This window comes from Camelina sativa, chromosome 17 (genome assembly GCF_000633955.1).
Source record: "Camelina sativa cultivar DH55 chromosome 17, Cs, whole genome shotgun sequence".
Taxonomy (NCBI): Eukaryota; Viridiplantae; Streptophyta; class Magnoliopsida; order Brassicales; family Brassicaceae; genus Camelina; species Camelina sativa.
The window spans coordinates 485,321-510,679 of NC_025701.1; the positions used below are offsets into that span (position 1 = coordinate 485,321).

Here is a 25,359-nt window from a genome sequence, read left to right on the forward strand (position 1 = left end):
CTTCTATGAGGAGAATAACAAGAATTAATTATTTTCTTTGTCGTAAGTGAATGATTAACATGATTAATATGATTAGTCATATACTTATGAAATTATGATTTTCATATTATAAACCATATCTCATGTACACTAGCAGCAATAACAACTACAAATTTTTGCAATTCTAAAAAATATAATTCATTTCATTTTTTAAAAAACTGAATGATCAACAAAATTAATTAATCTTATACTTATGAAATTAAGATTTTCATATTGAAAACCATATCTCATGTACACTAGCAAACAATTACAAATTTATGCAATTCTTAAAAATATAATTCATTTCATTTTTGAAAAAATTTATCAAAAAATTGAAAGTTGGCATCTCTTTGCATGGTGGATTTGGCAGCAGTCCAGTAGCTGGAATTAGTGCCAACAAACAAAGAATGCAGAGCATAACTTGCAATTAGTTTGGACTCTGAAGTTGTAGATGCAAGGCCTGAGTAGAAGCATGCTAACATTTTTTTTGCCAGCATCACCAAGCGTTCAGTAGTTATCGTCCCTAAATGTTAAAGAGATTAGAGGTTATGATGAACTTTGTGTAACAACAAATTTCAGGTGTTAGTTAAAAAAAATCAAATGTGGTTATTGTAAGCCAAGAAATTCTTACTCAAAGTGAAATTTTCGTGATGACATTTTCAAATATGCCATTTTTTCCTAAAATTTTATGAATTTACTATTTAAAATTAAAAAAAAAAAACAAAAAAAAAGTCAAAATAGTGACACAACAACAAGTGGTTACCAAATCCTTAAACCGGTTACCCAAAACGAGGAATTTTTCTTAACTAAGAAAAATTGTGTATTCTTTTATTAAAGTGGGAAATAAAAGCTCTGTTCCGATATCTCTCACCTACTTACAAATTATAGGTGTAAAAACAAGTATTTGAACTAAACAAAAAACGAATTTAACCAAATCAAAATCGTACTGATACAGAAATTTCTACATCTAGTTTGATAGATAAAAGTTAAAACCTTCAGTATTAATCCAAATAAACCAAATCCACATCAACTAAATTTAACCAGACCGAAATAAATTTCCAAAATAAATCAATATTCTATAACCAAGTAAACCAAAAAAAGACAAGCACCACTTGTAGGTATTTAAAACCAAAAAAAAAAAACTTGTAGGCTTATAGCTGTATCTAGAAATTAGAACGTTAAACCTATCTCACTAGCAAACCGAACATGCATGTGTTAAGTGTTAACCTTTATCCCCTAACTTCTAAATTTAAAAACAGACGACTTTTGTGTTACATCTTCGTCTTCCCCACCATCTTTTTTGGTGCCCTATGTTCTCAACTAATCTCTTTTAATTCACCACACAGCTTCATCAAACATATACTATGTAGGAGTATTTACTTACACACATATGATCATTTAATGAATTTCATTAAATGATACTATCCTTTCGCTGCAAAATTAGGTACCAGCCAAGCATAAGCACCAGTTTACCACTTTCTTGACTTGCAAATCTATCACTGTATACATAAAATCAATTGTACATATCTATTCTCTCAACGATAACAGTGGGTTCACTAATGATTCTGATAGTTACGAGTGACAGATTGTGAATCATAGTGAAGCTTTCTTCCTCATTATTGCTCCCTATAAATTTAAGCAGAGAAATCATTCATTTTCATCCAACTTCTTCTCTTCTCAACCACAAGAATACATTAAAGAGCTCTATTCTATAAATGGAGATATCCAATGTGATGCTTCTTGTAGCGGTCGTAACAGCGTATTGCCTATGGTTCAAGAGGATCTCACGGTGGCTTAAGGGTCCCCGTGTCTGGCCCCTATTGGGTAGTCTTCCTGGTCTCATAGAGCAACGTGACAGAATGCATGACTGGATCACCGAGAACCTCCGTGCGTGCGGCGGCACTTATCAGACTTGTATCTTCGCCGTGCCTTTCTGTTTCTTGGCTAGGAAGCAAGGTCTCGTGACCGTCACTTGTGACCTTAAGAATCTCGAACACATGCTCATTGCTCAAGAACCGGTTCGATAACTACCCTAAAGGTCCTACATGGCAATCCGTCTTCCATGATCTTCTCGGTCAAGGCATTTTCAGTTCCGACGGTGACACCTGGTACCTAACCGCTCGGTTTAATCCTGATTACTCAAATTCATCGTGCATTAACAGAATTGACTCAAATGCATTGGCTAACCCTTGTCCGGTTTACTAATACTTACAGTCGGTTCGGTATTGTTATGATGCAGGACGTTGCGGCAAGCCATGGGTAGGTGGGTAAACCGAGGAATTAAGCTCCGGTTCTGTCCAATCCTTGAAACGGCTCAAGCCAAATCAGAACCGGTTAATCTCCAAGACTTAATACTACGGCTCACATTCGACAACATTTGCGGATTGGCGTTTGGTAAGGACACACGAACCTGTGCACCGGGGCTCCCCGAGATCAGCTTTGCCTCTGCATTCGACCGTGCCGCTCCAACGGTTTATCATACCCGAGTTCATGCGGAAGCTGAAGAAATGGCTAGGGCTTGGATTAGAAGTCAGCGTGAGCCGAAGCTTAGGAGCTGTCATAAATACACGTAAGCAGGAACTGATGAGTCAGCAAAATTTATAAATTTTTCCGCAACTGTGATAATCGAACCACCAACTCACACTCCTCCACCCAACCCTTTACCAATAGAACTTCGATAAGAGGCTTTTTAAGAAAACAGGGCTGAGAAATATATAATTAGAAGCGGACCGCAAGCACATGCTCTGTGCATTATTTATAAGTTGTTTGATACATCATAAAAATCATATATACATGAAAGCCATCCTTAATAATTAGCATATAGATCTTATCTTCTATCTTTTTGTTCTATCTTTTTGCTGAGCCGATCTTATCTTCTATTTTTTTGGTGAGCCGATCTTATCTTCTGTGACGAGAATAACAAGAACTAATGATTTTCTATGTCGTAAGTGAATGATTAACATGATTAATATGATTATTCATATACATATGAAATTAAAATTTTTATATTGAAAACCATATCTCATGTACACTAGCAGCAAATAACCACCACAAATTTGTGTAATTCTAAAAAATATAATTCATTTCATTTTTGAAAAAATTTATCAAAAAACTGAATGATTAATTAATCATATACTTCTGAAATTAAGATTTCCATATTGAAAAACATATCTAATGTACGCTAACAAATAACAACTGCAAATTTGTGCAATTCTAAAAATATAATTCATTTCATTTTTTAAAAACTTATCAAAAAACTGAAATACATCAGAAAAAATAGAAAATGAAAGATCTTAGGCTTGAAAAACACAACATTATTGTAGTTCTTATTTATACCACATTATTAGTAACATCTGATACTTGGTTTAGGGTTGTAGAAAAGAAAGATGATATTGTGATGGTTGCCCACAAAACCTATGGTGAGGTGATGATGAACTTTTGTTGATGAAGGGATTATGACAATGGTAATCACACTAACCACTTGTTGTTGTCATGTTGTTAGAATAATTGGAAAAATCTTTTCACTTCCATCGTCGTCGATGCTTCAATGGTGTCCGGTGTTGCTCCCAATGTCAAAGAAGTTACAGAATCTGCGCAAGTAGAGGTAAAATTAGAAAAAACTCATAAACAAAAGTAATCACACACAACGTTATTATATATGCTTCTTATTTATACAAATCTATATTTAATATGATTAATCATATACTTATGAAATTAAGATTTTCATATTGAAAACCATATCTCATGTACACTAGCAATTAACAACTACAAATTTGTGCAATTCTAAAAAAATATAATTCATTTCATTTTTGAAAAAACTTATAAAAAAAACTGAATGATTAACATGATTAATTAATCATATACTTATGAAATTAAGATTTTCATATTGAAAATCATATCTCATGTACACTAGCAATTAACAACTACAAATTTGTGCAATTCTAAAAAATATTATTCATTTCATTTTTGAAAAAAACTTATCAAAAAACTCAATGATTTTCATTATTAATTAATCATATACTTATGAAATTAAGATTTTCATATTGAAAACCATATCTCATGTACACTAGCAATTAACAACTACAAATTTTTGCAATTCTAAAAAATATTATTCATTTCATTTTTGAAAAAACTTATCAAAAAACTGAATGATTAATTAATCATATACTTATGAAATTAAGATTTTCATATTGAAAATCATATCTCATGTATACTAGCAAATAACAACTACAAACTTGTGCAATTCTAAAAAAATATAATTCTTATCCAAAAACTAAAATACATCAAAAAAAAAAAATGAAAGATCTTAGGCTTGAAAAACACTACATTATTGTGGTTCTTCAACGGTAAATACTAAGGAGGTTTTCACTTATGAGAGTTATTTTAGCGAATGTGAAGGTGTTGTGGTGGTTACTGAACTGAATTCAAAATCTGTAAGAAACAGCAACAATCTTTCCTCTGTCATCACCTCTGTTGTTGGATATAGCATCCACTCGCTCGATAACAGCTCCACCTATCTCACAGTAACTAGTGTGCAGCTGCCCTCCGAGAACGAACCTGATTGGAGGGAAAAGGTAAACCAGAAGATCAATAGGATAACTTTGGAGATATAGTTGACTAACTTCTAACACAGTTTCATTGTCTGTTTCTTATTACTCTGAACTTTAGTCTCACTCGTAGCTCTCAATCTCAGTTGGAGTACTTCCCTGAGTTTCATTGTCTGTTTTTTATTGCTCTGAACTTTGAGTCTCACTTGTAACTCTCTATCTCAGTTTGAGTACTTCCATGAGTTTCATTGTCTGTTTATTATTGCTCTGAACTTTGAGTCTCACTTGTAACTCTCTGTTTCAGTTTGGTTATGGCTACTTAGTAGTGGTTATGGCTAACAATCAAATCAGTAAAGTTTATTATACCTTCATACAGAAAATGCCATACCTGTCCAACAAATTGTCATCCAAAAAACCTTTAATTCCAGATTTGGTAGTATGATCCCCCTAAGATATTCAACTACAAGAAAGAAGCAAATAGAATAAGAGATTCACCGCATTTCAGGCCATATGAAACACTAGACCCAACAGGCCAACACCAACACATGGTCCTTGACTCCTTGGTCCCTAAGATCATGTGAGATCAATGCAGTTCTGCAGATAGATAGAATTCGTGGCAGAGTATATTGGACTTTATCTATCTGTCTGTTATGTTTGTAAATCTAACACATATATTTGTAAACAGTTTACAAATCATTCATAGTTATTAGTTAAGACAACGGAAAATCGTAAAACAACATGTACGTACGTTGAGTTGAGTTCAAACGTAATTCATTTTCCAGTGCATATTCAACAAAACCTTTTCCCCGAATAAAACTTGACAGAAGAACAGGTAACTGGTGAAACCAGAAAGACCTAAATCCAGTCTCAAGCAAAATAGCAGCAACCAGTTACCAGTAATTAGCTGGACTATATATATTACTGCATGGACTTGGTCTTATTGATAGACTCAACCTTCCCGTCGTTGCCTCCAAGCAACAGATACTTATCCTTCCTTGTAAGTTCAGTGCATTCGAATCCCAAAACTCCACTGATCACTTTCTGAACGTAATTAGCCACCTCGAAAGGAGTCTTGCCACCACCGTTTACCGTCATTTCTTCAGGCAAACGGTCCAAGAAAGTGGCCTCGTAGCTAGGTCGAGGGTTCATGAAGAAGAAGTACGGATCCCAGAATTTCACACCTCTCACTGTCGTCCCGTTGAACATCCCTTGCTTGCAGTTCATGGCCACAGGCACGATCCGGTCGCTCAGCTCTGCGAATAGAGCACTGAATCTTAGTAGATATGGTTCTCTACATGTCGTTCCTTCGGGACAGATCACCAAATCACCTGTTGCAAAAAAGTAAAATAAAGAGTTACAATTAATGATAGTGTGATGATAGGAATTTTGATGTGTGTAGAATAAGAGAGGAGTATCTGTTTTCTGATTCTGTAAGTAATGCACTTGTATATGATTCTAATGAAACTCAGGTGAGGTAATGCTCTCTTTTCTGATTTTCTTTATACGAAACCAAAGGTATTATGTGTGACCAATGGAGCCTAGGTTCTCTCTTCATTTCATATTTTAGGGTCCATATGAGATAATGAAACCAATCGTAAGTAGCAAAACAGAGACACTCTGCTTTTCTACAATGATAACTGAGAGCGCATAGATAGAATAGAACATACCTTTCTCTAGGAGTTGTCTCATGCGGGCTGCATCAGCGACACGGTCTCGGGTCAGAGCAACGGCAGGGATGGGTGAGAGCATCAGGGAGAGGCGAGAGACACTATAAGTGACACATGTGATCTTACGGCCGAGAGCAATGGCAACGATTATGGGGTCAAGGGCGGTACGGTGGTTGAGGACGTAGAGGTTTCCAGGTTTGCCGGGGGAAGGAGGTGGAGGACGGTTTCCACGGATCGTTAGGTGAATGCCGAGGATCTCGTAGGTGTAGCGGACAAAGCGTTCAGGTAAAGGGAGGTTGAAGTAGACGCGGAAGATCGAGAGCATGAAGCCAAAAGGAAGCCAAAGGTAGATGACTATTGCGTTTAGCGGCGTGGGGCGTTGGACTAGACGGCCATCGTGGAAGATGATGCGGTTCTTCAGACGCTCTATGGGAACTGTTGTGGCTGATTTGGTCTCGTGCACCATGTAACCTTCCTGTTAAGATATTTTATTAAATCATTTGTCCTAATTCACACGACTATAGAAATTACATGTTGAGATATGGATGGATTGATTCATTCATTAAATGGACCGTCCAACTTAGTTGGTGATAGGTTGGAAGCATTTATGAAAAACTCCTCCTACTTTGTATTATTCTATGGGTTCTATTATCTACTTTTTGTCACTGTCATATGAAAAACTCCTCAGTGAATTCACATATGCATATATTATAGTATGAGTTTTGAACCTTATATAATAAAACCTACTGATCCTAATAAACATCATATTTTTATTCCAAATTTCAAGACTAAAGTAATTGTTCTAGGTGCGTTTATAATACACTACACCTTGCATACAGAGTAAATAAATCATGTGAAGGCTGTATGGAAAATTCAATCTATTTACCCATAGATCATGTGAAACTTCTCCACCGCCATTTATATAGGCCCTACTGCATTTATTTGTCTTTAAATACATCAGTTTAAGCTCTTTACTTAATTAATAACCACCTAAACCATGTTTTAAAGATTCAAGAAAACGTAAAATCAAAGCATTTGGATATGCAAATCAAACCACAGAGAGAGAGAGAGAGAGATAGAGATGATACCTTGCAGATGGACATGAAATCGTGATCGGAGGTCCGGTCACCGAGGCCAAGATCCGGTGATTCTTCGCCGAACTCTTTCAAGATTGCTAATCTCTTCAAATCAGCAACAAGAACGCCAGGCTTCTTGACAAACCCTGTGGCTTTCATCGTCTTGGGGTTAACTTCAATCTCTGTTCCCAAAACTTTATCTGCTCCCAAATAATCCTTGATGAATGGCTCAACCATCACTATGGGATTCGCAGTAACCACCACTTTCCTCTTACACTTATCAAACACCTCAAAACTGTCCTTCCTCACATCCGCCGCGTAAAACCTAAAAGACAATCAAAACCCCTAAAGTCAAATCTGAGACTCCAAGAAAAAAATAGAGAATGAAGAATCAAAGATCTCGAAGAGGTACGTACCGTGGAAGAACGGCGCGAGAGACGAGTTCGATGTTCTTGATCTTGATACCGGCGAAGGAGATGTAGATGAGGATTTGGATTCCGAGAGATTCGGAGACGAAGAGATAAGCGATGATGACGATAGGGAGAGATAGAAGAAGGATCAAACCACGGAAGAGACTACCAGCTTCTATGGCGACGAGCATGAAGTAAGGGAAGGAGCTTCTCGATAGAAGCAGAGTCCCGTCAAGATCTGCCGCGATCGAATCATACTCTCCACTTTTACACTCACTTATCGGAGGAAAACTTCGGCTTTTCTTCGCCGGAGACATTTTTTTCTTGTTGCGGCGAATCTTTCTCTCCCTATCACTCGATAATGGCGGCTTCGAAGTAAAGACACTAAAGAGAGAGAGAGAAAGAACAGAGGAATTTGGGAAGAAAGAGAGGGAAGCTCTTTGGGGTTTTAAATGCGCTTTGTTTCCCCCAGTCGCTCAACTGACAAAAACAAATAACTTATCACTCCAATTAATATTCCCGTTTTACGAATTTATCCTCAAACTTTCAATCATAACAAAATTAGCCCTGATTTCAAAAAAAAATTCTCTATGAAAATTTTAAATTCCACATCACATTCACGACAAAGGTTTCAATTTTACACCACTTTCCTGATATATTACATTTAATATGAGTGGTTATTGGATAAACTTAAATTTAAAATATAAGATTAATTTATTAGTATTTATTAGATGATGAAATTTGGTGAATATATCAATGTTTTACATAAATACTATTTTTGGTCACGCGGTTTGGTTATTTTTTTGTTGTTGTGTTGATTGACATGAAAGAAAAGTAGCTTAGTAGCTCACCTAAAATGGAAGGCTGTATAATTAATTGAGTGAGTTATTAGAATAGTTGGGGGGACTATGTGTGTGTATACGCGTATAATGTATATTTACGTGAAGCATTAAAGTTGACGGCCGCCTGACCAAGTTAATATAGCTGAAAATGACTTTGATTTGTGTAAGTATAATAATTCGGATTGCGTTTAATTATGATTGCAAGATTTTTACGTTTTAAGGTAACGTCGACATTAGAGTTCTACTCTAATTGACTTAGTTTTAAATTAAACCTTTCTTATTTTAATAATCAGTTACATAAGTATGATTTTGTTTTTTTTTTTGGGGTTTCTTGTATCTCATGGTCAATGATATATAAATAAAACGGGTAAATGGTTGGGAGTTGGACAGGCCTTGAGCCATGCATTCATCATACTTACGGATATGGATGTAACAGTTTTTATGGGTTCGTAATTTAGGCTATACGCACACATAGGAGCTTGAGAAATACCGGTATGCACGCAATTACTATGGTTTATATACATTTTTAATTCCAAGCAGATAAAAATAGTTTAATCACATAACATACACTTTAAAGATAGAAAGTAGAAACTAAAAAAAAAAAGTGAGGCAGTGGGTAATCCACTTTTGACGAGTTTTCTTTCTAGCAAAAAAAGTAAAAATAAAAACAGTAAGAATGTTCTCTCAACTTTGGTTGGCTATCAATCGTACCAAACTAAGAAACGTTTTGGAGTTGGATCCCCATATAAAAGATGGTAGCATCCAGAAAAGGGCACATTAGCAAAATGTTGCTGAGTGCAAAAGAGGACCAATGCAGATGGGGGCTAATAGTAGATGGGCTAAATTAATCTTGGTTAAGCATTTGACCCGAGATACCGAGAAGCCTGAACCCATATTTTACGTTTGGTCTTATTTAAAACCGGAACAGAAATTAGAAAAACTTTAATTAGTTTTGAAAATTTCTCAAATTAAACCAGACATATATACTTCCCATTAACGATTAAACCAGATCATTATCTCAAATAACCGAGAATGAAGAAAAAGACAAATCCATTTGAATAAACAACATATATGACCAGAAGATCTCAAATATTACCAAGCTCAATCGATACAAATTACAAAAAACCAAGAGAAAGCAACAGTGAAACTTAATAAAAGAAACAAAATCAGCTTCTGGTCTTGAAGGGAATGGCTCTGATGACAAGTTGGTGGTAAAGTGCTGCAAGAGCTGCTCCAATGAATGGTCCAACCCAGAAGATCCACTGCAAACAGCAAACCAACCAACCAACAAATTCAAAATCAACCAAAAAAACTCTGGCAATATTAATATAGAAAAAAAAAGACAGATCAATATGTTTGCATTGTATTATGTAGTAATAGGATGTGAGCCGAGGGAGACTCACGTGGTCGTCCCAAGAGTGGTCCTTGTTGTAGATGATTGCAGCTCCAAGACTCCTAGCTGGGTTAATCCCAGTTCCGGTGATTGGAATCGTCGCCAAGTGAACCAAGAACACTGCGAATCCTATTGGTAGTGGAGCCAAAATCTGCAAACCCAAAATCAAATATTATTATTACCAAATCTTTCTTTCTTTCTCAAACAAATCAATCAAATTAAGATTTCGGGTAGGAACTCGAAAGTTACCGGAACGTGGGAGTCACGCGCGCTTCTCTTGGCGTCAGTGGCAGAGAAGACGGTGTAGACAAGGACGAAGGTTCCGATGATCTCAGCACCGAGTCCAGATCCCTTGGTGTAGCCGTGAGCGACGGTGTTGGCTCCGCCGCCGAAGGTTTGGTAAGGATTAGGCTGGAAGCCTTTGACAACTCCAGCGCCGCAGATGGCTCCGAGACATTGCATCACGATGTAGAAGACAGCTCTCGTCAACGACAGTTTACGAGCTAAGAACAGACCGAACGTCACCGCTGGGTTTATGTGCCCACCTGAAAATAGTATACAAACACACAAAATTTGAATCAAAATTCGGAAAACAGAGCTACTACTACTACTACTAGGTCTAAAACATGCATCAAAAGAGAAGGGTATGAATGGGTTTTATTACCGGAGATTCCAGCAGTACAGTAGACGAGGGCAAAGATCATGCCACCGAAAGCCCAAGCGATGCCTTGGATTCCAACAGAGGCACACATGTTTGGAGCTCTCTTCACTCCCATCACTGTCAACACCGTTATGTAAAGAAACAGGAAAGTGGCTATGAACTCGGCTATCCCGGCTCTGTAGAAGGACCAAGAACTCAGCTCGCCTGGCTCGAACAGTGGCGCTGGAGGTGGCTCCTTGTAGTCTTTGTCCGTCTGAGCTGACGTCCCTATGGGTTGCCTCTCTGGGAACTTGTTCGCTCCCACTCGAACATCCTCTTCTTTCCCTTCCATCTCTCTCTCTCTCTTTAGAAACGTTAAACGTTTGATAGCTTTTTTTTCTTTCTACAATGAGTATAGTGAGTGGCTCAGAAGGAGAAAAGAGTGGTACCGTTTTATAGAGAAGAGAGAGGTAGTAGAGAAAAAGCAAAGCCTAACGTCTCGAAAATAGTGAGAAAGAAGAGGGAATCAATCATGGATAACGATGATCTTTGTTTAATACTGTAGTAATACTAATTGGACTAATACTATTGTAATAGTAAAGACTTGATTGAAGGCTTTTTTTTTAATCATGTAACAAATCCACGCTAATAATGTTATTGGCTACTTGTATTATTATACTCTGAAGCTTCAATACATAGCCATGTTTGAGCTACCTTTATTTCTTTATTAATTATAGTAATCTTAATTTGTTTTTTTTCTAGCAAAAGTACAGTAGTACTACTAAAGATTCATCTCCTTGTTTTTTTTTTAAAGTAGCATAGATAGAATATTTTTGTCTCTACAATTAGTTTCTCTACCAAATAAACGAATTTTGTAATGGGTGTTTTTTTTCTTATATCATGAGCTATACGATTATATCCTTACCGTACGTAAATTGTAATTATGAATCAAAATCCTATTCTAATGAGTAAAGACGATAAATATAAGTAATCATGAGTTGTCTTATCTCTTGAGGTCTTGCCAACAAAGCAAAAAGAGTCTCCGTTGGTATAGGTGGCACATGCCTAAAGGACGAAGCTAAACTGTTTAAACTTTTTTATAAAATAAAACTTAATAATTTAATTATTTTGTTTTTGGCGAAACACTGTAAAAAAGGATTTAACTTTTTGACTAGCCGACGAATAAAAAAAATATTACTATTTCCGACCGTTGGAGAAAAAAAGGAAAAAGGAGAAGAAGTGTGTGTGGAAAGCGACCTGCTTTATTATGAAAAAGTAACATACTAGAATATTGTGCCCGGGCCTATAAACTATTTTTATAAAGGTTATTAGTATTACCTTGTGGTAGTTACTAGTATTCTTCACTAGTGTGACAATATAGTATGATTGTCAATTTTGAGGTTTTTAAAGTGGAACACAAACCAAACCATATTTTATAAATTGGAGATTAGTTTCAAATTTGCGGGGCATTGAACAGCTCAATATTTGCTTTTCTTTTCTGTGATCACATGTGTTCGTTTCCCTACTTACTTACTTTAATTTTCTTCTCAATCCATTCAACCAACCAAAGCAAATAAATTTGCAGACTATGTTATCCATTCAGAACTTATAGTATGATTCATGTGCTAGTAAAATGCGGAATGGGAGATTCCATAACTCAAAAAAAAAAAACTCAAATTTTTTCTTTTTTCTTTTTACAATAGATTAACTCTATTGTGGATATTAGTATTATTTTTAACTACTGAAAGCAAACAAATAATCCGAACCTAAACAATGATTAAGAAGAGACAAATACTCCGAACGTGAGCTAGCTCTATGACTATGATTAAGAAAAACACCAACAACTTTTAGGGAATAGTGGTGGTGGTGTGGCTATGACGGGGTTGCCGTTTTCTCGAAAAAGCAACCACACATCACAGTCGTCCAGCTGCCCAGCCATCAGGATTACGACACGTGGCAGAAGCAGCAAATATGTGTTGTTGGTCTGTCTCTTCTTCGACTGGGGCGGTCGTAATGAGGCGTGGACCGTATAAAAGAAATGCTTATGAGTTATACATTGGCATTGTTATAATGTTATTGTAACAAGCAATAATTAGGTTGATGTATTTTTATTTTATTTTACTGAATATGTGTGTTTTTGTTAGCTGTACTCTTGGGTTGGTACATGCAATCAAAAAAATATTTTGCAACGAAGCAGATCTGTTCATTGCTGCTGCTACATGTGAAAAAGATACGAATTAGTTTGCAAAATCGATTACTGTATAGTTTATATACTCCTACGCACAACTGGAGACAAGCTTCTGCCATGGGCTCTACTGACTGTATGTAAAGGGGCCTAAGTCTCGTTTACTAAGGTTGTGTCGTGTGCTCTCACACAATTGAAAGTGGGCCTTAATATAGGCCCATTATGACTGGAGCGTGAGATCGTCTTCCTCCCGTAGAGTCCCGACAAAAGAGCTGGGGATGAGTCAATAAATGAGTCGGAATTGTAAGGAAGAGTAAGGTTGGTAGGTGAGTGTCGCCATTGAAGGGGAGAGCAGCCCAACTTGGCATTGAATGATACTTAATCTTCCCCCTCTGCTGTCTTCATTTATGATCCATCCCAACCGCTTTCTTCTCTCTACCAATTTCAAGATCTAGTCCTCCTCGTTTACCGGAGAAACGTAATGGATAAGAAAGAGTGCAAACAAGAAGCAGCGGAAACAGCTGAGAAAGACAACAATGGTCCGTTGATCGAAGATGAGATCGAAAGGAGCAAAGTCGGGATCATGAGAGCTCTTTGCGACCGACAAGATCCCGCAACTAAGGTCCCTTTTCGATTTCTTGTCAAGAAAAAGTCAACTAGCTAAGATATATACTCTTTTGATTTTGATAGAATCTTTAACGATATGTCTTGTCTGAATTTGCTCAGGAGGTGGATGATCTGATGATAAGGCGGTTTCTGAGGGCGCGTGACCTCGACATTGAAAAGGCTTCAACGCTGTTTCTCAAGTACCTGACTTGGAAGAGAAGCATGCTCCCAAAAGGACACATACCTGAATCCGAGATTGCGAATGATCTCTCGCACAAGAAGGTGTGTATGCAGGGACATGACAAGTTGGGTCGACCTATCGTTGTTGCCATTGGGAACAGGCATAACCCTTCCAAAGGTAACCCTGAGGAGTTCAAGCGTTTTGTTGTCTACACTCTCGAGAAGATATGCGCTAGGTGAATACAAACATCATCCATTAATTGATTCGTCAGTTGTAAGTTAGTAGGGGATTTATGCTAATAATGCACTTTTTGTTTGTTAATATGTTCATGTTAGAATGCCGAGAGGTAAAGAGAAATTCGTAACCATTGGAGATCTACAAGGATGGGGATATTCTAACTGTGACATCCGCGGCTACCTTGCTGCTCTTTCCACTTTGCAGGTTCAATTTTTATAACTTCCACTTTTGCCTATCATATTTTTTTGAAACAAACGTAAGTATCGTTTTTAGCATATATCATAAATATTGCTAATAATCCACTTCACTCCAAAAAAAGAAAAAAAAAGAAGAAGAAGAGAATACTACAATTAATTTGGCTTCTAACCAAGAAAACTTAGATTTGTTATTTACTAGGTTTAGGAGTTGGTGATCAGATTAAAGGTCTTTTTGTTATTTACTAGGTAATTTAAGGTCATTTTGTTATTTTTGAGTAGGTGATCTGGTTAAAAAGTCTTTTTTGTTATTTTGGTCCTTTTGGCCGCACTCGGCTCTTTCTTTTAACTTTATACTCTTTTATGGATTTTTTTTGTTTTTTGTTTTTTTTAAAAGAACTTTCATGATTGTAATCGGGACTATTTTAGCAAAATATCGTTATTGTCTTGAAGGTTCGGACAATGAGGAATATACTATGGAAGCTACATAATAATTTTCACAAAATTGAAAAATTAATAAAACCTTGTGGTTCCAGGATTGTTACCCAGAGAGACTAGGGAAACTCTATATAGTTCATGCCCCTTACATATTCATGACTGCATGGAAGGTCATTTACCCCTTTATCGACGCCAACACCAAGAAAAAGGTAACAAAATTAACCTCTTACCGTTTAGACTTTGGTTGAGAGAGATTTATTTTGTTATTCTGTTGTTTGATTTTTTCCTTGACAGATTGTTTTCGTGGAGAACAAGAAACTCACTCCAACTCTGCTTGAAGACATAGACGAAAACCAACTCCCCGACATCTACGGAGGCAAATTGCCACTTGTTCCTATTCAGGAGACCTAATTATAGGTTACCCACCACGGCCCACCTCTACAAATCCCAATTTATTACCATTCTTTTTCATTTGAATAAAGTGAAAAAAAATTATACCTATTGAGAGTTGCCTACTGCCAACACTATATTTATCGTCAAAAAGCTAAAGATATAAAGTATCGTAAACAAACTTTAAATTTCAATGTAATTTCATAGTATTTGATCTACTTTAAACCTCAGTGGATCTTATTGTGATATTATATCGATTTAGCCATTTACTATGGCAACTATAAAATATCAGTATACTTGCTTTTGCTCTTTCCTGCCAATCTAACCGATTTAGATTTACTAATTTATAAAGGCTGGGACATGAATCACATATAACACGTTGAGATAATAATCCATAAAACAAAGTAACTTTTTCACTCTTACAAGAAAAGAAAAAAGTAAGAAAAATCACTCATGCATCCCACATGCGTGCGCGAGTATGAAATCCATGATCTTTGGATTTGGCTTTGGTCTCTCTGAGATAAGCCCTAGTGATCTCCACGCTTAGAGGGTTCCTCTGCACAAATGTCTCGTATTTCATGGGAACAACCACTTCTTCCATATGTTTTACAATATGATTGATCGCAGCTTCTTTCAAGAGTGTGTCACAAGGAATACTGGCGAGCTCTAAGATGTCTAGGACGTTCCTGGAGCTGAGGGAAGCAATGAAATGGTTTCTGCAAACCTCTTGAAGATATGAAATGTCGTATTTATCGGCAGCCAAATAGAGGGCTCTGTATTGATTGTATGGAGCTTTTAAGTTTCCGCAGTAGAGGAACTCGAGAAGAGATTTGAGTTCGTCGTGAGTCAAATCCGGGAGAGTGATAGATTCCTCGGAGGAGGTCTTGCATTCATCAGAATCTTACATGTTCCTGAAGACCTTTGATCTTGCCGCCTACAGGAAGAAAAACAAATACATATATCTAAGGGATGTTGTTACTTGATCCAAAGCATAAATCAGTCAATGCAAGTAAATGGATAGTAAAAGAATTGTCCAACATTGCCCAAAACAGCAAATGAGCTTTCAGAGAACTTTGGTAAAAAGAAGAACTAATCCAGGAATTTGAGACTAGATGATCTGAATGTTAAGTATAAGTGTCTTGAGACTAGAAGTAGTAGCTTTGGGAAGAAACAGATACCAGAACGGCTTTGTGAGTAGGTATGGGTGAGCCTTGTTGACCAGGCTTAACAAGAACATCAGTGTGGATTTGGTCCTTGAATGTGACAACAAGACCACCGAGGAAAGCTGCCTTATCCGCTGCTTCTTCTGCCATTGCTTTTTTTAAATTCAGTCTGTCACCACCAATCATCAAGAGCTAAAGGTATCTATATATAATAGCAAACTCACTTTTTTGTGTCAACTTTTAATCCAATGGATGAGATTAGTTACAGTTTTAATCCAACGGTTTAAAATTATTAATCTTGTCTTTTCGTCGCACCCCCATCTTTCAAAAGTCACACATTTTAGTCTTTGCATCTCTTTGTTGTACCTCTAGGTTTCAAAAATCACATCCATTATTTTTTATACCTTTTAAATCACACCTCTTAGTCTTTGCATCTCTTTGTTGTACCTCCTGGTTTCAAAAATCACATCCATTAATTTTTACACCTTTTAAATCACACCTCTTAGTCTTTGCATCTCTTTGTTGTACCTCCTGGTTTCAAAAATCACATCCATTAATTTTTACACCTTTTAAATCACACCTCTTAGTCTTTGCATCTCTTTGTTGTACCTCCTGGTTTCAAAAATCACATCCATTAATTTTTACACCTTTTAATTTCACACCTCTATGTGTTACACCTCTTTGTTGTACCTCCATGTTTCACATCTATTAATTTTTACACCTTTACATTTCACACCTCTATGTCTTACACCTCTTTGTTTATTATATATAAACTTTTCTTGACTACATAAACAAGTTTCGAAAAAAAAAATTCTGAGTACTAAAGAATTGTATTATTGAAGTATTTTTTTAACTTTCAAGCATCAATCTCTAATTCAAGGTAATTTAATATTTTTGCTGCAAATGACCTGTAGTGTTTCTCGGTTAGATTATTATTACTGTTAGTCGACACTATTAAGTTCATACATTAATCTTATTTTTGTTAACTTTTAGTCTCTTCAAAATTTTTAGCCTTTCCGGTTTTTATGTTTTTGCATGGCTAATGTTATTAAGTACGTGTGCCATATTTTTTGCATGGCTAATGTTTTTGATTCTCAATGTGCAGATTTTATTTTTTGACTTTTTGGAAAAACCAATACCAAGATACGAGAGGCATGATGATATGCAGTGATGTTGGAGCTACGGATAAGCCAATTTTTTTTAACAAACATGGTATAATTATAATTTTATATATGTTCTTATTTTAACCTATTTTTTTCTAACAAACATGGTATAAATGTTAATTTTTTTTCCATTAGATGTTCATGATCCAGGTTAGTTTGCATTTTTTGTAAATAAAGTTTTTAAAAATTTTAGTTGAATTATAATTTCTTATACTTTCTGGGTATCAAACATTTTGATAATATATTGAAATATTACAAATGAGCATGGAAATAGAGAGCTTGTGACAACACAAAATCAAATTCTATAAAGCGTAAGCACGACCAAATGACAAGTCAAGTTAGAAAGAAAAGATCTACTAAAGGTAACTTATTTAGTCTTTGATGACTTTCTAATCTGTATATACAACTTTTTAAAAACATGATGTATAATAGTCACTTTTAGAGTGATCTGGAATCTGCCAAAAAAAAGAAAATGCAAGAAATTTATAAAATTAGTGTTTAGCCTAAAGAAGAGAACATCAAAAGGTGAGATATTATTATCACCTGTTTCACCACATCGACTTTGTTTTCGCTGTCGTTTATTGAAGAACATGATGGTACCGATTCATAGACATAAGTGGGAAATCAAATAGAGGGGGATGCAGCCTGGATGGAGAGCAGTCGACACGGTGGAATGGGATGGATTGGGAGAGACCAACATAAAATCCTATGTTCTATATTTTATTAATTTTCTGACTTTTTTAGTTTAATTGAATTACTTTGATTGAATAGCTGATGAGTGTACAAGTTTTTGTCTATATGCATTCTTAGTCTGTTACGTCTTGGATTTTTTTTCTTTTCCAAAGAGGAATATGTGATTTGAAGCAAATATTACAAATCCATGTATCAAATGTGTTAGTAGGAAATAAGGCAATCAAGATTAACCCATTAAAAGGGAGGAAAGAAGGGGGTCTTTTGAGGGAAAACGTGAGACCAATATGCATGTAACTGTGGAAAGCATTATAGCCAAATATATATCTCTAAAAGTTGTAGCTGAAGAATGTGAGTTACTCTATACTAACCAATTAGGTTTGATTGGTCCGTCATATAAAACTCGGTTTTGTACATATCTAAAAGTGAGAGAAAAAAACATCCACAAGCATAAGTGAAATTTTATATATGGTTAAAAGTAATGTTCATAGTAAATCATTTGTATACAAACTCCACTTGCTTACAACATCGGAATATTGATTGTGATTTGTGAATCAGTAATCTATGGAAAGAGAAATCGCGTATCAAAGTGAAGGGGAAACGAAACTCAATCCAGCCATCTACTCTGATCTCAATCTTCGACCTTCCTTCGACAAGTGGCATTTAGTATTTTCTCGATATAGTAAATAAACCAAGAGAGAAGCAGCCTCATATGTATTTTGATTGATAATGATCAACAACAAAGACAATTTCTAATAGCGAATTAAAAAAGGATACCAATATATAGCACCATATGGTCGGAGACAAACATAAGTAAAATTTTATATATGGTTAAAAGTAATGTTCATAGTAAATCAAACTCTAAAAAAGGCTCACTTTTGTGTGTGACAACATAAAATATAATAACATTGAAATGAACCTTTGGCTTTTTAATCAGCAGAAAGCAATAGCAAGAAGTGAAAATAATCAAATTGATTGAGAAAAGAAATAATTTAAGATGAATTACAAGTGTTAAATTTCAATTTAGGATTTCACCTCCCCGTGCGTTTTCCTAGTTATTACAAAAGCCAATTCGTGGAGACAAGACAAAGATTGAATACCAAGATCAACCTAAACATGCCTGGATTGTGTCTATTGCAATTTCAAAAAAGTACAGATTAACCTAAAAATCGTAAGAGTTTGGAGAGAGGACTAATCCAAGGCAAGCATCGTCTTTCTAATCTTAAGAAGTTAAAAGTTTCCGCAATTTCACAACTCAAAAATACAAAAATTTGAATCAAGCCGGTGAAAATCGCAGCGGCGGCGATTCCAGTTTCCAAGGGTTTCTCATGCAATTTCACAGAACAACAGATAAAGGAAACGAGAATGAGGATCTTACTGAGAGAGTAGGGAGAGATCGTCTTGATTCACTCAAAGAGTCGTTTTAGGTATAAGAAAGATCCCTTCAGTACGATGATCGGACTGGGAGCAGATACTCTTTTTTAACTTTTTAAAGTGCGACTCTTTTTTTTTTTTTTCTTCTTCTTCTTGACTTTTACTTTGGTGAATAATGATGACTTTCGTCGTCGTTTCGTTGGTCAATTAATATAGGAATTTCTTTTAGATATGGGTTATTAAAAAATTCAATCAATTCGGAAAAGCAAAAGAATTCTTCTTTAAAAAAAAAAAATCGAAAAGTTTAGTTAACTAGACACTATCATATTCGTTGAAAATATCTTAACAAACACTTATCTCAGATTTAGAAATATCAAAACAGTTTTGCAAGATTATTACGCAACAACTATTCTTTGTTTGTGTGTGGTCATAGTATGAAACAACTGTTTTTTTTTTCTCGACAATCATTACATTTTCAGATTAATTAATTGTATATTAGTTACTAACTTACATAGTCTAGAAATTAGAAGTAATAGTTATATTTTGTTGCTACAATAATAACATCCTCTATAAAACTTGTGACCTCTTCTTACAACAAATAACAATTCATAAATACTACTAGTAGAGTGTAATCTATTGGATATATATATTTTATAAAAATAAAATATGATCAAAAGAACCCCACCCAATCTATCTATTAGAAAACCGTATGAAATTAATTAAAGAAGGTTAAAACGAGTTCAAGGCACATGTTATGGGGCTCTCCTGCTTGCTCAGTTGTGTAAAAAGCGTACACAGACATATATATATATATATATAGACCTAAGAAAGGGTGTGTGTATTAACAATAAAAAAAACCATCTGATTTTATCTGTTCTCATCTGTCTGATACATTTGGTTGTTGTTTTAAGACGACGATTGAGGTTGCAGCCTAACGTGAGGGCATGGCCTCTCTGGTTCCCCTGTTGTCCATAGCGTCTTCAGGTCACCTCTCTTGTGACCCAACACGAACAAAGTTCCTGACAGACATTTCCCCCCCAACCATTTTTTTAGTTTCAAACACTTTTCAAATAGCTGCTTTTTTTGGTTCCAAAACATCTCTGTTTTTTGGGTGCTTACCTAGTATGAATGGCACAATGTAAAGCAAAGCCGGTTGCCCATGTCCGTCCATCAAGTTTAGAGCTATGTATGTTATGAGAAGACCTATGATGATTTTCAAGAATTATACTATTAGAAAAACCCTTTTAGTAGATTCTGCAATTTCTTCTACGTCTACTGAAGGGATCATACCTAGACCATAAGCAGACATTGTCCAAAGGAAGTATCCTGACTTAAGCTTCTTGTTCGCCAACCAGTCGTATCTGCAGAATGGAGCACAGTTTAATCGGATTTAACATTAGATTAAGGTACTGATCATAGTAGGTTTCTTTTATTACATGAAAATCATAAGATGGATCAACTGAAAACACATCCCTACTGTATCTATTCTTCTTCTAAACAAGATCTCGTCTCCATTCGTCTACCTAGTGCACTCTTGCCCTGATTTCTCTGAGTACATTTGATTCATTCAAACTTAACTATTTACTAGACTTTGTACTGTCTTATGTCATGAGGCTCATACCCTACTTATGGTGCAATAATAGCAACTCTTGAACAAGTTCTTAAAAAAACGCAAAACCACATTAAACAGGCACAGAGCATTACATGAAAGTTAAACTGAACCAGAATGGCAAGTAATAAGATTTTTTTTCAGAGTTCAAGCGATATATGTTCATCAAGTATCTGTCTGAAATGATGCACAAATGCGGATATAGAGGTATATTAAGCAAGACTCCAATGTGTGCAATTATGTTTCTGATAAAACCCATCTCGCATTTTTGCTGTTTTTTGCTGAGCACCTCTGTTGGTTTGTTGTCCTGATATACATCGATATCGGCATTTGCGAATCATTTCAGTATTGCCTAATATTGCTTCCGTCTAATGATACAGTTCAGTTGAGACCTTAATATAGTAATAAGACGAAAGAGCGCAAGGGAAACAGTACAAACCTTAGTGCAAAAGTTACAAGCAGTCCTGGCAATATTATATCACCAAATCCAATGATGCTGTAGCCACCCCAGGGATCAAACATACGTGGGATCTTTAGTAGCATAGGGATTCCATCCTCTCCGCTTCTGTCACCACGGGCTACCTATAGGTGGGAAAATGGGAAAGGATGACAATTTCTCGAAAATATCCGTGTTGAGCAGACAGAAAAGTATGTTGGAACATCTTGCATAGTCTTGCATGAATGAAAATGGTTTTCTGGAGCCAAAAAGAAAATGCAGCAGGAACTTACCACAATCATCACGCTTTCACGGAACCACCATTTTGAAACAAAAACCCAGAAGATGTCATACATGAAGGCACAGCTGAGAAGAACAAACCCAACCTGTTAACATTAAAGTTCAATGAGTCATCATAACTAATACTGTTATTAAAGATTGGTCTTCTATACATTGGTTGAAAGGATTGTGTCACTGGCAGCAAGCAAATTTTCAGTGGTTCAGATTGTTGTATTTTCAATATTTTAAAGCTTATTTATTAGGAGCCAACTTCGTAAGCACACAGTCAGAACATACACACTGGCAAAAAGTGATGTTCAAACACAAAGCTGGTACTAGATGGCTACAGGGTGTTGTCAACATGTAACATTTGGCGCCGTCACAAGGAAATGGCTATTACCTTAAGGTTTGGTACGCGGACAATTTGAAGAACCGTGATTATCAGTGAGATTCCCTGTCAGCCAAAAAAAAGCAAAAGTAAGCTGTTACCTTCTGTTATCTGTTAAACTAGGTATGAGCATGGTAGTCTTGTATGGAAATTTAACAGTATGTGGCATAGACAAACATGGATTCAAACTGAAGTCAGTTAAGAGAGAGAGATGGAAAGTCGTGCTTACAAGTATATCTTGCCCTATCCAAGCAAAAGAGTATTGTCGTTTAACTGCCCAAATTACAGCAAATGTTATGCAAAAGGGACAAACAGCCAGCGTCAAGTATGAGACAGCACCCAGGAAAGGAACTTTGACATATGATTCTCCAAAGCGGCGGAAACATCTGAAACTATAATAAATCCAACGTCAGTATCAGATTTTTCTTTTTCTTTTTTATCTTCTAAAGAGTGAAGAAGCATGCACATATGAAACTTTTCTACAACCAATGCAGAGAGTTAAAGAACAAATATTCAAGTGAATTGTCCTATCAGTTCATAGTCAATCAAAGAAAACGAATTCATAGTTTCTCTCTGATTCTTTATTACATGGCAAAACAAACCCTAAAATCCAGACAATGCAGAACATAGGAAGTTTGGAAAGAGATCAACCCACGAGAACAAATAATGAACCACTTTTTGCGGTTAGGAGTGTTTTATATAGTATTCAAATCATCAGGGGATGTTGTACATCTTAATGTTTCTTTCTCTTTTAAAAGCCAAAAGAGGTGAAACATGCTCCTGACGGCGAAATGTTAACGAGAAGAAGAAATAAACATACCATGAAAGTAAAGCGACCAAACAGGTTTGCAGCCCCTGATAGTACCAACGAAACTTTCAGTATCAATAACAGGATGATTCAATTAGGTATTTCTATGATTTCAATTGGTCACAAGATAAACGTTCTGACCTCTACGCCACCTATGCAAAATAGTACCACCAACACTTCTATAAACCAGAATGACATAAGCTTGTAGAGCATGATCAGGAAACAAGAAGCAACCACTACAAACAAAATTGCTGATATCACGGTGACCTCAACAACACCTCTAGAGCTGGTGGTTGATAACTGCAAAAGTTCATCTGATCCGTCCTGCAGTTTAAGATCAATGACAAACGAATGAGGGCACTTTTCTTTGGCTGTCAAAGGTTCGAACATGATGGATGCCCACAATATAAAGTTGTACGAAATTCTGAGCCAGCAAGCACCTTTAACAGCTTGTCTTGCTCAATAGCCTCTTCCCTGACAGTCCAGGCAGACCAATAAGAAGCACATAAAATGGTACCGACAGCCATAAGCCATAGAAAGACCTCAGCCACATCAACTGCTGGACGTTTCGGCGAGTAGAGCTGCAGAGTAACTGAACAAATATAGTCAACACCAACATACAGAAAAAGAGAAAGCAGAGAGATGCCAAAATACAAGACGAAACCTCTGCTGAAGTACAATTAGTTTTATACAAAGAATTACCTGTACTGTTACTCTGGACTATGTTCTCCAGACTTCTACCAGCATCAACGGGTAACATAACAACAGGAATAGTTATATCTAAAACATTTTCGCCCTTCTCGCAGACCATCTTGAAAAGATCTGCAAAACAACAATCAACCTTGCCAAACTCAAGAAGGTAACTAGAATTCTGTTTGTTTGGGAAATAAATACTATCACCTGTTCACACTCTATGTGTGTAAAAGTAAAACTACAAGAATAGGAATAATATTTACAGACAGAAGTACCTGTACTGTTATTTATAATAAGGATGGCCGAGGCACCAGCTGCTTCAGCTATCTTAGTTTTGGTGGTAAAACTGCATTTACCACGGTGAACAAGAATGACCTCTCCTGTAAGCTACGAAAAGAAAATGAAACTGGAATTACACACAGAGGTGAAATAAGAAGAAAGACGAGTAGTACAAATTGACAAGACGAAAAGTAAAAAAATTGGCAACCTTATTTTTGGGTGTGCTGCAGCAATCAGGAGGGTCAGCAATAGCAAGTTTGATGAGGGTAGCATGTTTCTCCTTAGATTCCAAGGTTGGGCCAAACCTAGCACCTACACCAACATACTCCATGTATTCCGTCCCATTCACTCGAGTTGGGACTTTCACCTATCCATGAAATTGCGTTGGAGTTAAAGTAGGAAGGCTCCATAGGCTAAAATGCAAAAAGGTAAGAGTTCTAGATCTATATCCAAATTTCTTGACACACCAAAATCGCTCCTTAATTATATCTTTAACAAGAAGCTTGCAACATTTTTTAAAGCTCTCATAGGTATAGCTACTCTGGCTGTTCTGTTCTAAATGACATCAAATCTCAAATCCAAAAGTTGGCTCTATAGAGTATTAGAGTCAGTAAAGCCCCCAAATTTCACTGTATGTTGCTGGCAATAACAGATATAGGAACAGGAGGACACCGAGATTACATAAAGAATGAAAGCAATCGACAACACAGAGACTTAAAAAATTCATTAATAATACAAACGTAAAGTAATTTGAAATACAAGAAAGTCACCAAGAGATAGATAGATAAGTTCAAAGGGGACGAGCTAAAATAAAGATAGATCAAAGTGAAGTGAATGAATGATCCTCTCACCAGTACGAAATTATTGTTGCAACCAGGTCTCTGCGGGAGGGAATCATCGTGGTGAACTATGTCTCCAGCAGAAACCAAACTAGCACTGTACAGCAACAACCCGAAAACAAACGAGTAACAACTGAGAGTTTTCCACAGGATCATAATTGGTTCCACAGAATCATAAAAGGAGGAAGAAGAAGAAGAAGAAGAAGATGAAGATGAATACGAAGGAGAGAAGTAAAAGAAGAAGATAAAAAAGATTTAGAGAGGAAAGATAGAGAAGAAAAAAAAAATGGAGGAAGGTACAAGGAACAAGAGAGAGAGATGAGAGAGAGAGGGAAAAAAAAACTCTCGTGGGAGAGAGAGAAATGAGAAAAGGTGAGTGTCGTTTTAGACACAAGTAAAGCTTAAAACGCTTGGTTTTGACTTTTTTTTGGGTGCGACTCCGACTCTCTCGTCCTTTGGCGCGTGGGACGCGTGTTTGATGTATTTGTGTGTTTATGGATTTTTATTTTTGGAAACTTTTATTATAATATTAGATTATTTTGTATTTAGCAATGGGTCGAACTCTTTGTCCGTACGATTTTTATTTTTTTCTTTTTTTTATAGTATTTAAAAAAATCAAAGTGTTATCTGCTGATAGTGATTATTAGAACGGAACTAGCGTGTCGAACAAAAACATGTGGAGTAATTAATGCAAATGACACAAAACTAACATCAACCCCTTATCGTACTTATCACTTTTTTTCTTTTTCTTTTTTTGTGAAATTTTGTCTAACACTTTATTTTTTCCAGCGTTCTATAAATTTTTTTGATTAAA

General features: G+C 36.0%; 5 protein-coding genes and 2 long non-coding RNA genes across 7 annotated transcripts; 2 read left to right on the forward strand and 5 right to left on the reverse strand.

The window, feature by feature from the left end:
* Positions 1,522–2,992, forward strand: LOC109130047. The gene is made up of 2 exons (XR_002036222.1): positions 1,522–2,126; positions 2,258–2,992. It is a non-coding gene; the product is annotated as an uncharacterized LOC109130047 (long non-coding RNA).
* On the reverse strand, positions 5,214–8,157 carry LOC104754311 (glycerol-3-phosphate 2-O-acyltransferase 4). The gene is made up of 4 exons (XM_010476466.1): positions 7,725–8,157; positions 7,321–7,633; positions 6,233–6,707; positions 5,214–5,893 (listed from the first exon to the last, which is right to left on the reverse strand). The coding sequence occupies exons 1-4, from the start codon at positions 8,033–8,035 to the stop codon at positions 5,484–5,486; spliced, it is 1,509 nt and encodes a 502-aa protein (XP_010474768.1). The 5' UTR covers positions 8,036–8,157; the 3' UTR covers positions 5,214–5,483.
* LOC104754312 (aquaporin PIP1-3) lies at positions 9,531–11,055 on the reverse strand. Its single transcript, XM_010476467.1, has 4 exons — positions 10,618–11,055; positions 10,203–10,498; positions 9,964–10,104; positions 9,531–9,822 (listed from the first exon to the last, which is right to left on the reverse strand). The coding sequence occupies exons 1-4, from the start codon at positions 10,943–10,945 to the stop codon at positions 9,727–9,729; spliced, it is 861 nt and encodes a 286-aa protein (XP_010474769.1). The 5' UTR covers positions 10,946–11,055; the 3' UTR covers positions 9,531–9,726.
* Positions 13,162–15,134, forward strand: LOC104754313 (random slug protein 5-like). The gene is made up of 5 exons (XM_010476468.2): positions 13,162–13,400; positions 13,505–13,800; positions 13,901–14,006; positions 14,533–14,643; positions 14,729–15,134. Exons 1-5 carry the CDS (start codon positions 13,260–13,262, stop codon positions 14,843–14,845), a joined length of 771 nt encoding a protein of 256 aa, XP_010474770.1. The 5' UTR covers positions 13,162–13,259; the 3' UTR covers positions 14,846–15,134.
* On the reverse strand, positions 15,253–16,234 carry LOC104754315 (BTB/POZ domain-containing protein At1g01640). The gene is given in 2 exon segments (XM_019238757.1): positions 15,253–15,758; positions 16,003–16,234. Coding segments are annotated over 2 exon segments (654 nt in total). The 5' UTR covers positions 16,174–16,234; the 3' UTR covers positions 15,253–15,275.
* On the reverse strand, positions 18,280–19,397 carry LOC104754314. Its single transcript, XR_762104.2, has 2 exons — positions 19,219–19,397; positions 18,280–18,483 (listed from the first exon to the last, which is right to left on the reverse strand). It is a non-coding gene; the product is annotated as an uncharacterized LOC104754314 (long non-coding RNA).
* Positions 19,912–24,819, reverse strand: LOC104754316 (signal peptide peptidase-like 4). Its single transcript, XM_010476469.1, has 14 exons — positions 24,558–24,819; positions 23,915–24,073; positions 23,703–23,814; positions 23,437–23,556; positions 23,175–23,326; positions 22,876–23,058; positions 22,747–22,781; positions 22,156–22,318; positions 21,939–21,992; positions 21,553–21,645; positions 21,263–21,405; positions 20,505–20,575; positions 20,334–20,417; positions 19,912–20,233 (listed from the first exon to the last, which is right to left on the reverse strand). The coding sequence occupies exons 1-14, from the start codon at positions 24,699–24,701 to the stop codon at positions 20,121–20,123; spliced, it is 1,626 nt and encodes a 541-aa protein (XP_010474771.1). The 5' UTR covers positions 24,702–24,819; the 3' UTR covers positions 19,912–20,120.

What these genes read in the sequence shown, in the direction of transcription:
- LOC104754311 (XM_010476466.1), bottom strand. Translation starts at nt 8,035, where the DNA reads ATGTCTCCGGCGAAGAAAAGCCGAAGTTTTCCTCCGATAAGTGAGTGT. An exon ending in TCTCGCGCCGTTCTTCCACG is followed by an intron (nt 7,634 to 7,724) that starts GTACGTACCTCT and finishes ATTGTCTTTTAG; the next exon opens with GTTTTACGCGGCGGATGTGA. An exon ending in GAGACAACTCCTAGAGAAAG is followed by an intron (nt 5,894 to 6,232) that starts GTATGTTCTATT and finishes TTTTTGCAACAG; the next exon opens with GTGATTTGGTGATCTGTCCC.
- LOC104754312 (XM_010476467.1), bottom strand. Translation starts at nt 10,945, where the DNA reads ATGGAAGGGAAAGAAGAGGATGTTCGAGTGGGAGCGAACAAGTTCCCA. An exon ending in CGCGTGACTCCCACGTTCCG is followed by an intron (nt 10,105 to 10,202) that starts GTAACTTTCGAG and finishes TTGGGTTTGCAG; the next exon opens with ATTTTGGCTCCACTACCAAT. An exon ending in ACCACTCTTGGGACGACCAC is followed by an intron (nt 9,823 to 9,963) that starts GTGAGTCTCCCT and finishes TGCTGTTTGCAG; the next exon opens with TGGATCTTCTGGGTTGGACC.
- LOC104754313 (XM_010476468.2), top strand. Translation starts at nt 13,260, where the DNA reads ATGGATAAGAAAGAGTGCAAACAAGAAGCAGCGGAAACAGCTGAGAAA. An exon ending in CTCGAGAAGATATGCGCTAG is followed by an intron (nt 13,801 to 13,900) that starts GTGAATACAAAC and finishes TGTTCATGTTAG; the next exon opens with AATGCCGAGAGGTAAAGAGA. An exon ending in ACGCCAACACCAAGAAAAAG is followed by an intron (nt 14,644 to 14,728) that starts GTAACAAAATTA and finishes TTTCCTTGACAG; the next exon opens with ATTGTTTTCGTGGAGAACAA.
- LOC104754316 (XM_010476469.1), bottom strand. Translation starts at nt 24,701, where the DNA reads ATGATCCTGTGGAAAACTCTCAGTTGTTACTCGTTTGTTTTCGGGTTG. An exon ending in TATTATAAATAACAGTACAG is followed by an intron (nt 23,557 to 23,702) that starts GTACTTCTGTCT and finishes GTTGTTTTGCAG; the next exon opens with ATCTTTTCAAGATGGTCTGC. An exon ending in CTTGTAACTTTTGCACTAAG is followed by an intron (nt 20,576 to 21,262) that starts GTTTGTACTGTT and finishes TCCATTCTGCAG; the next exon opens with ATACGACTGGTTGGCGAACA.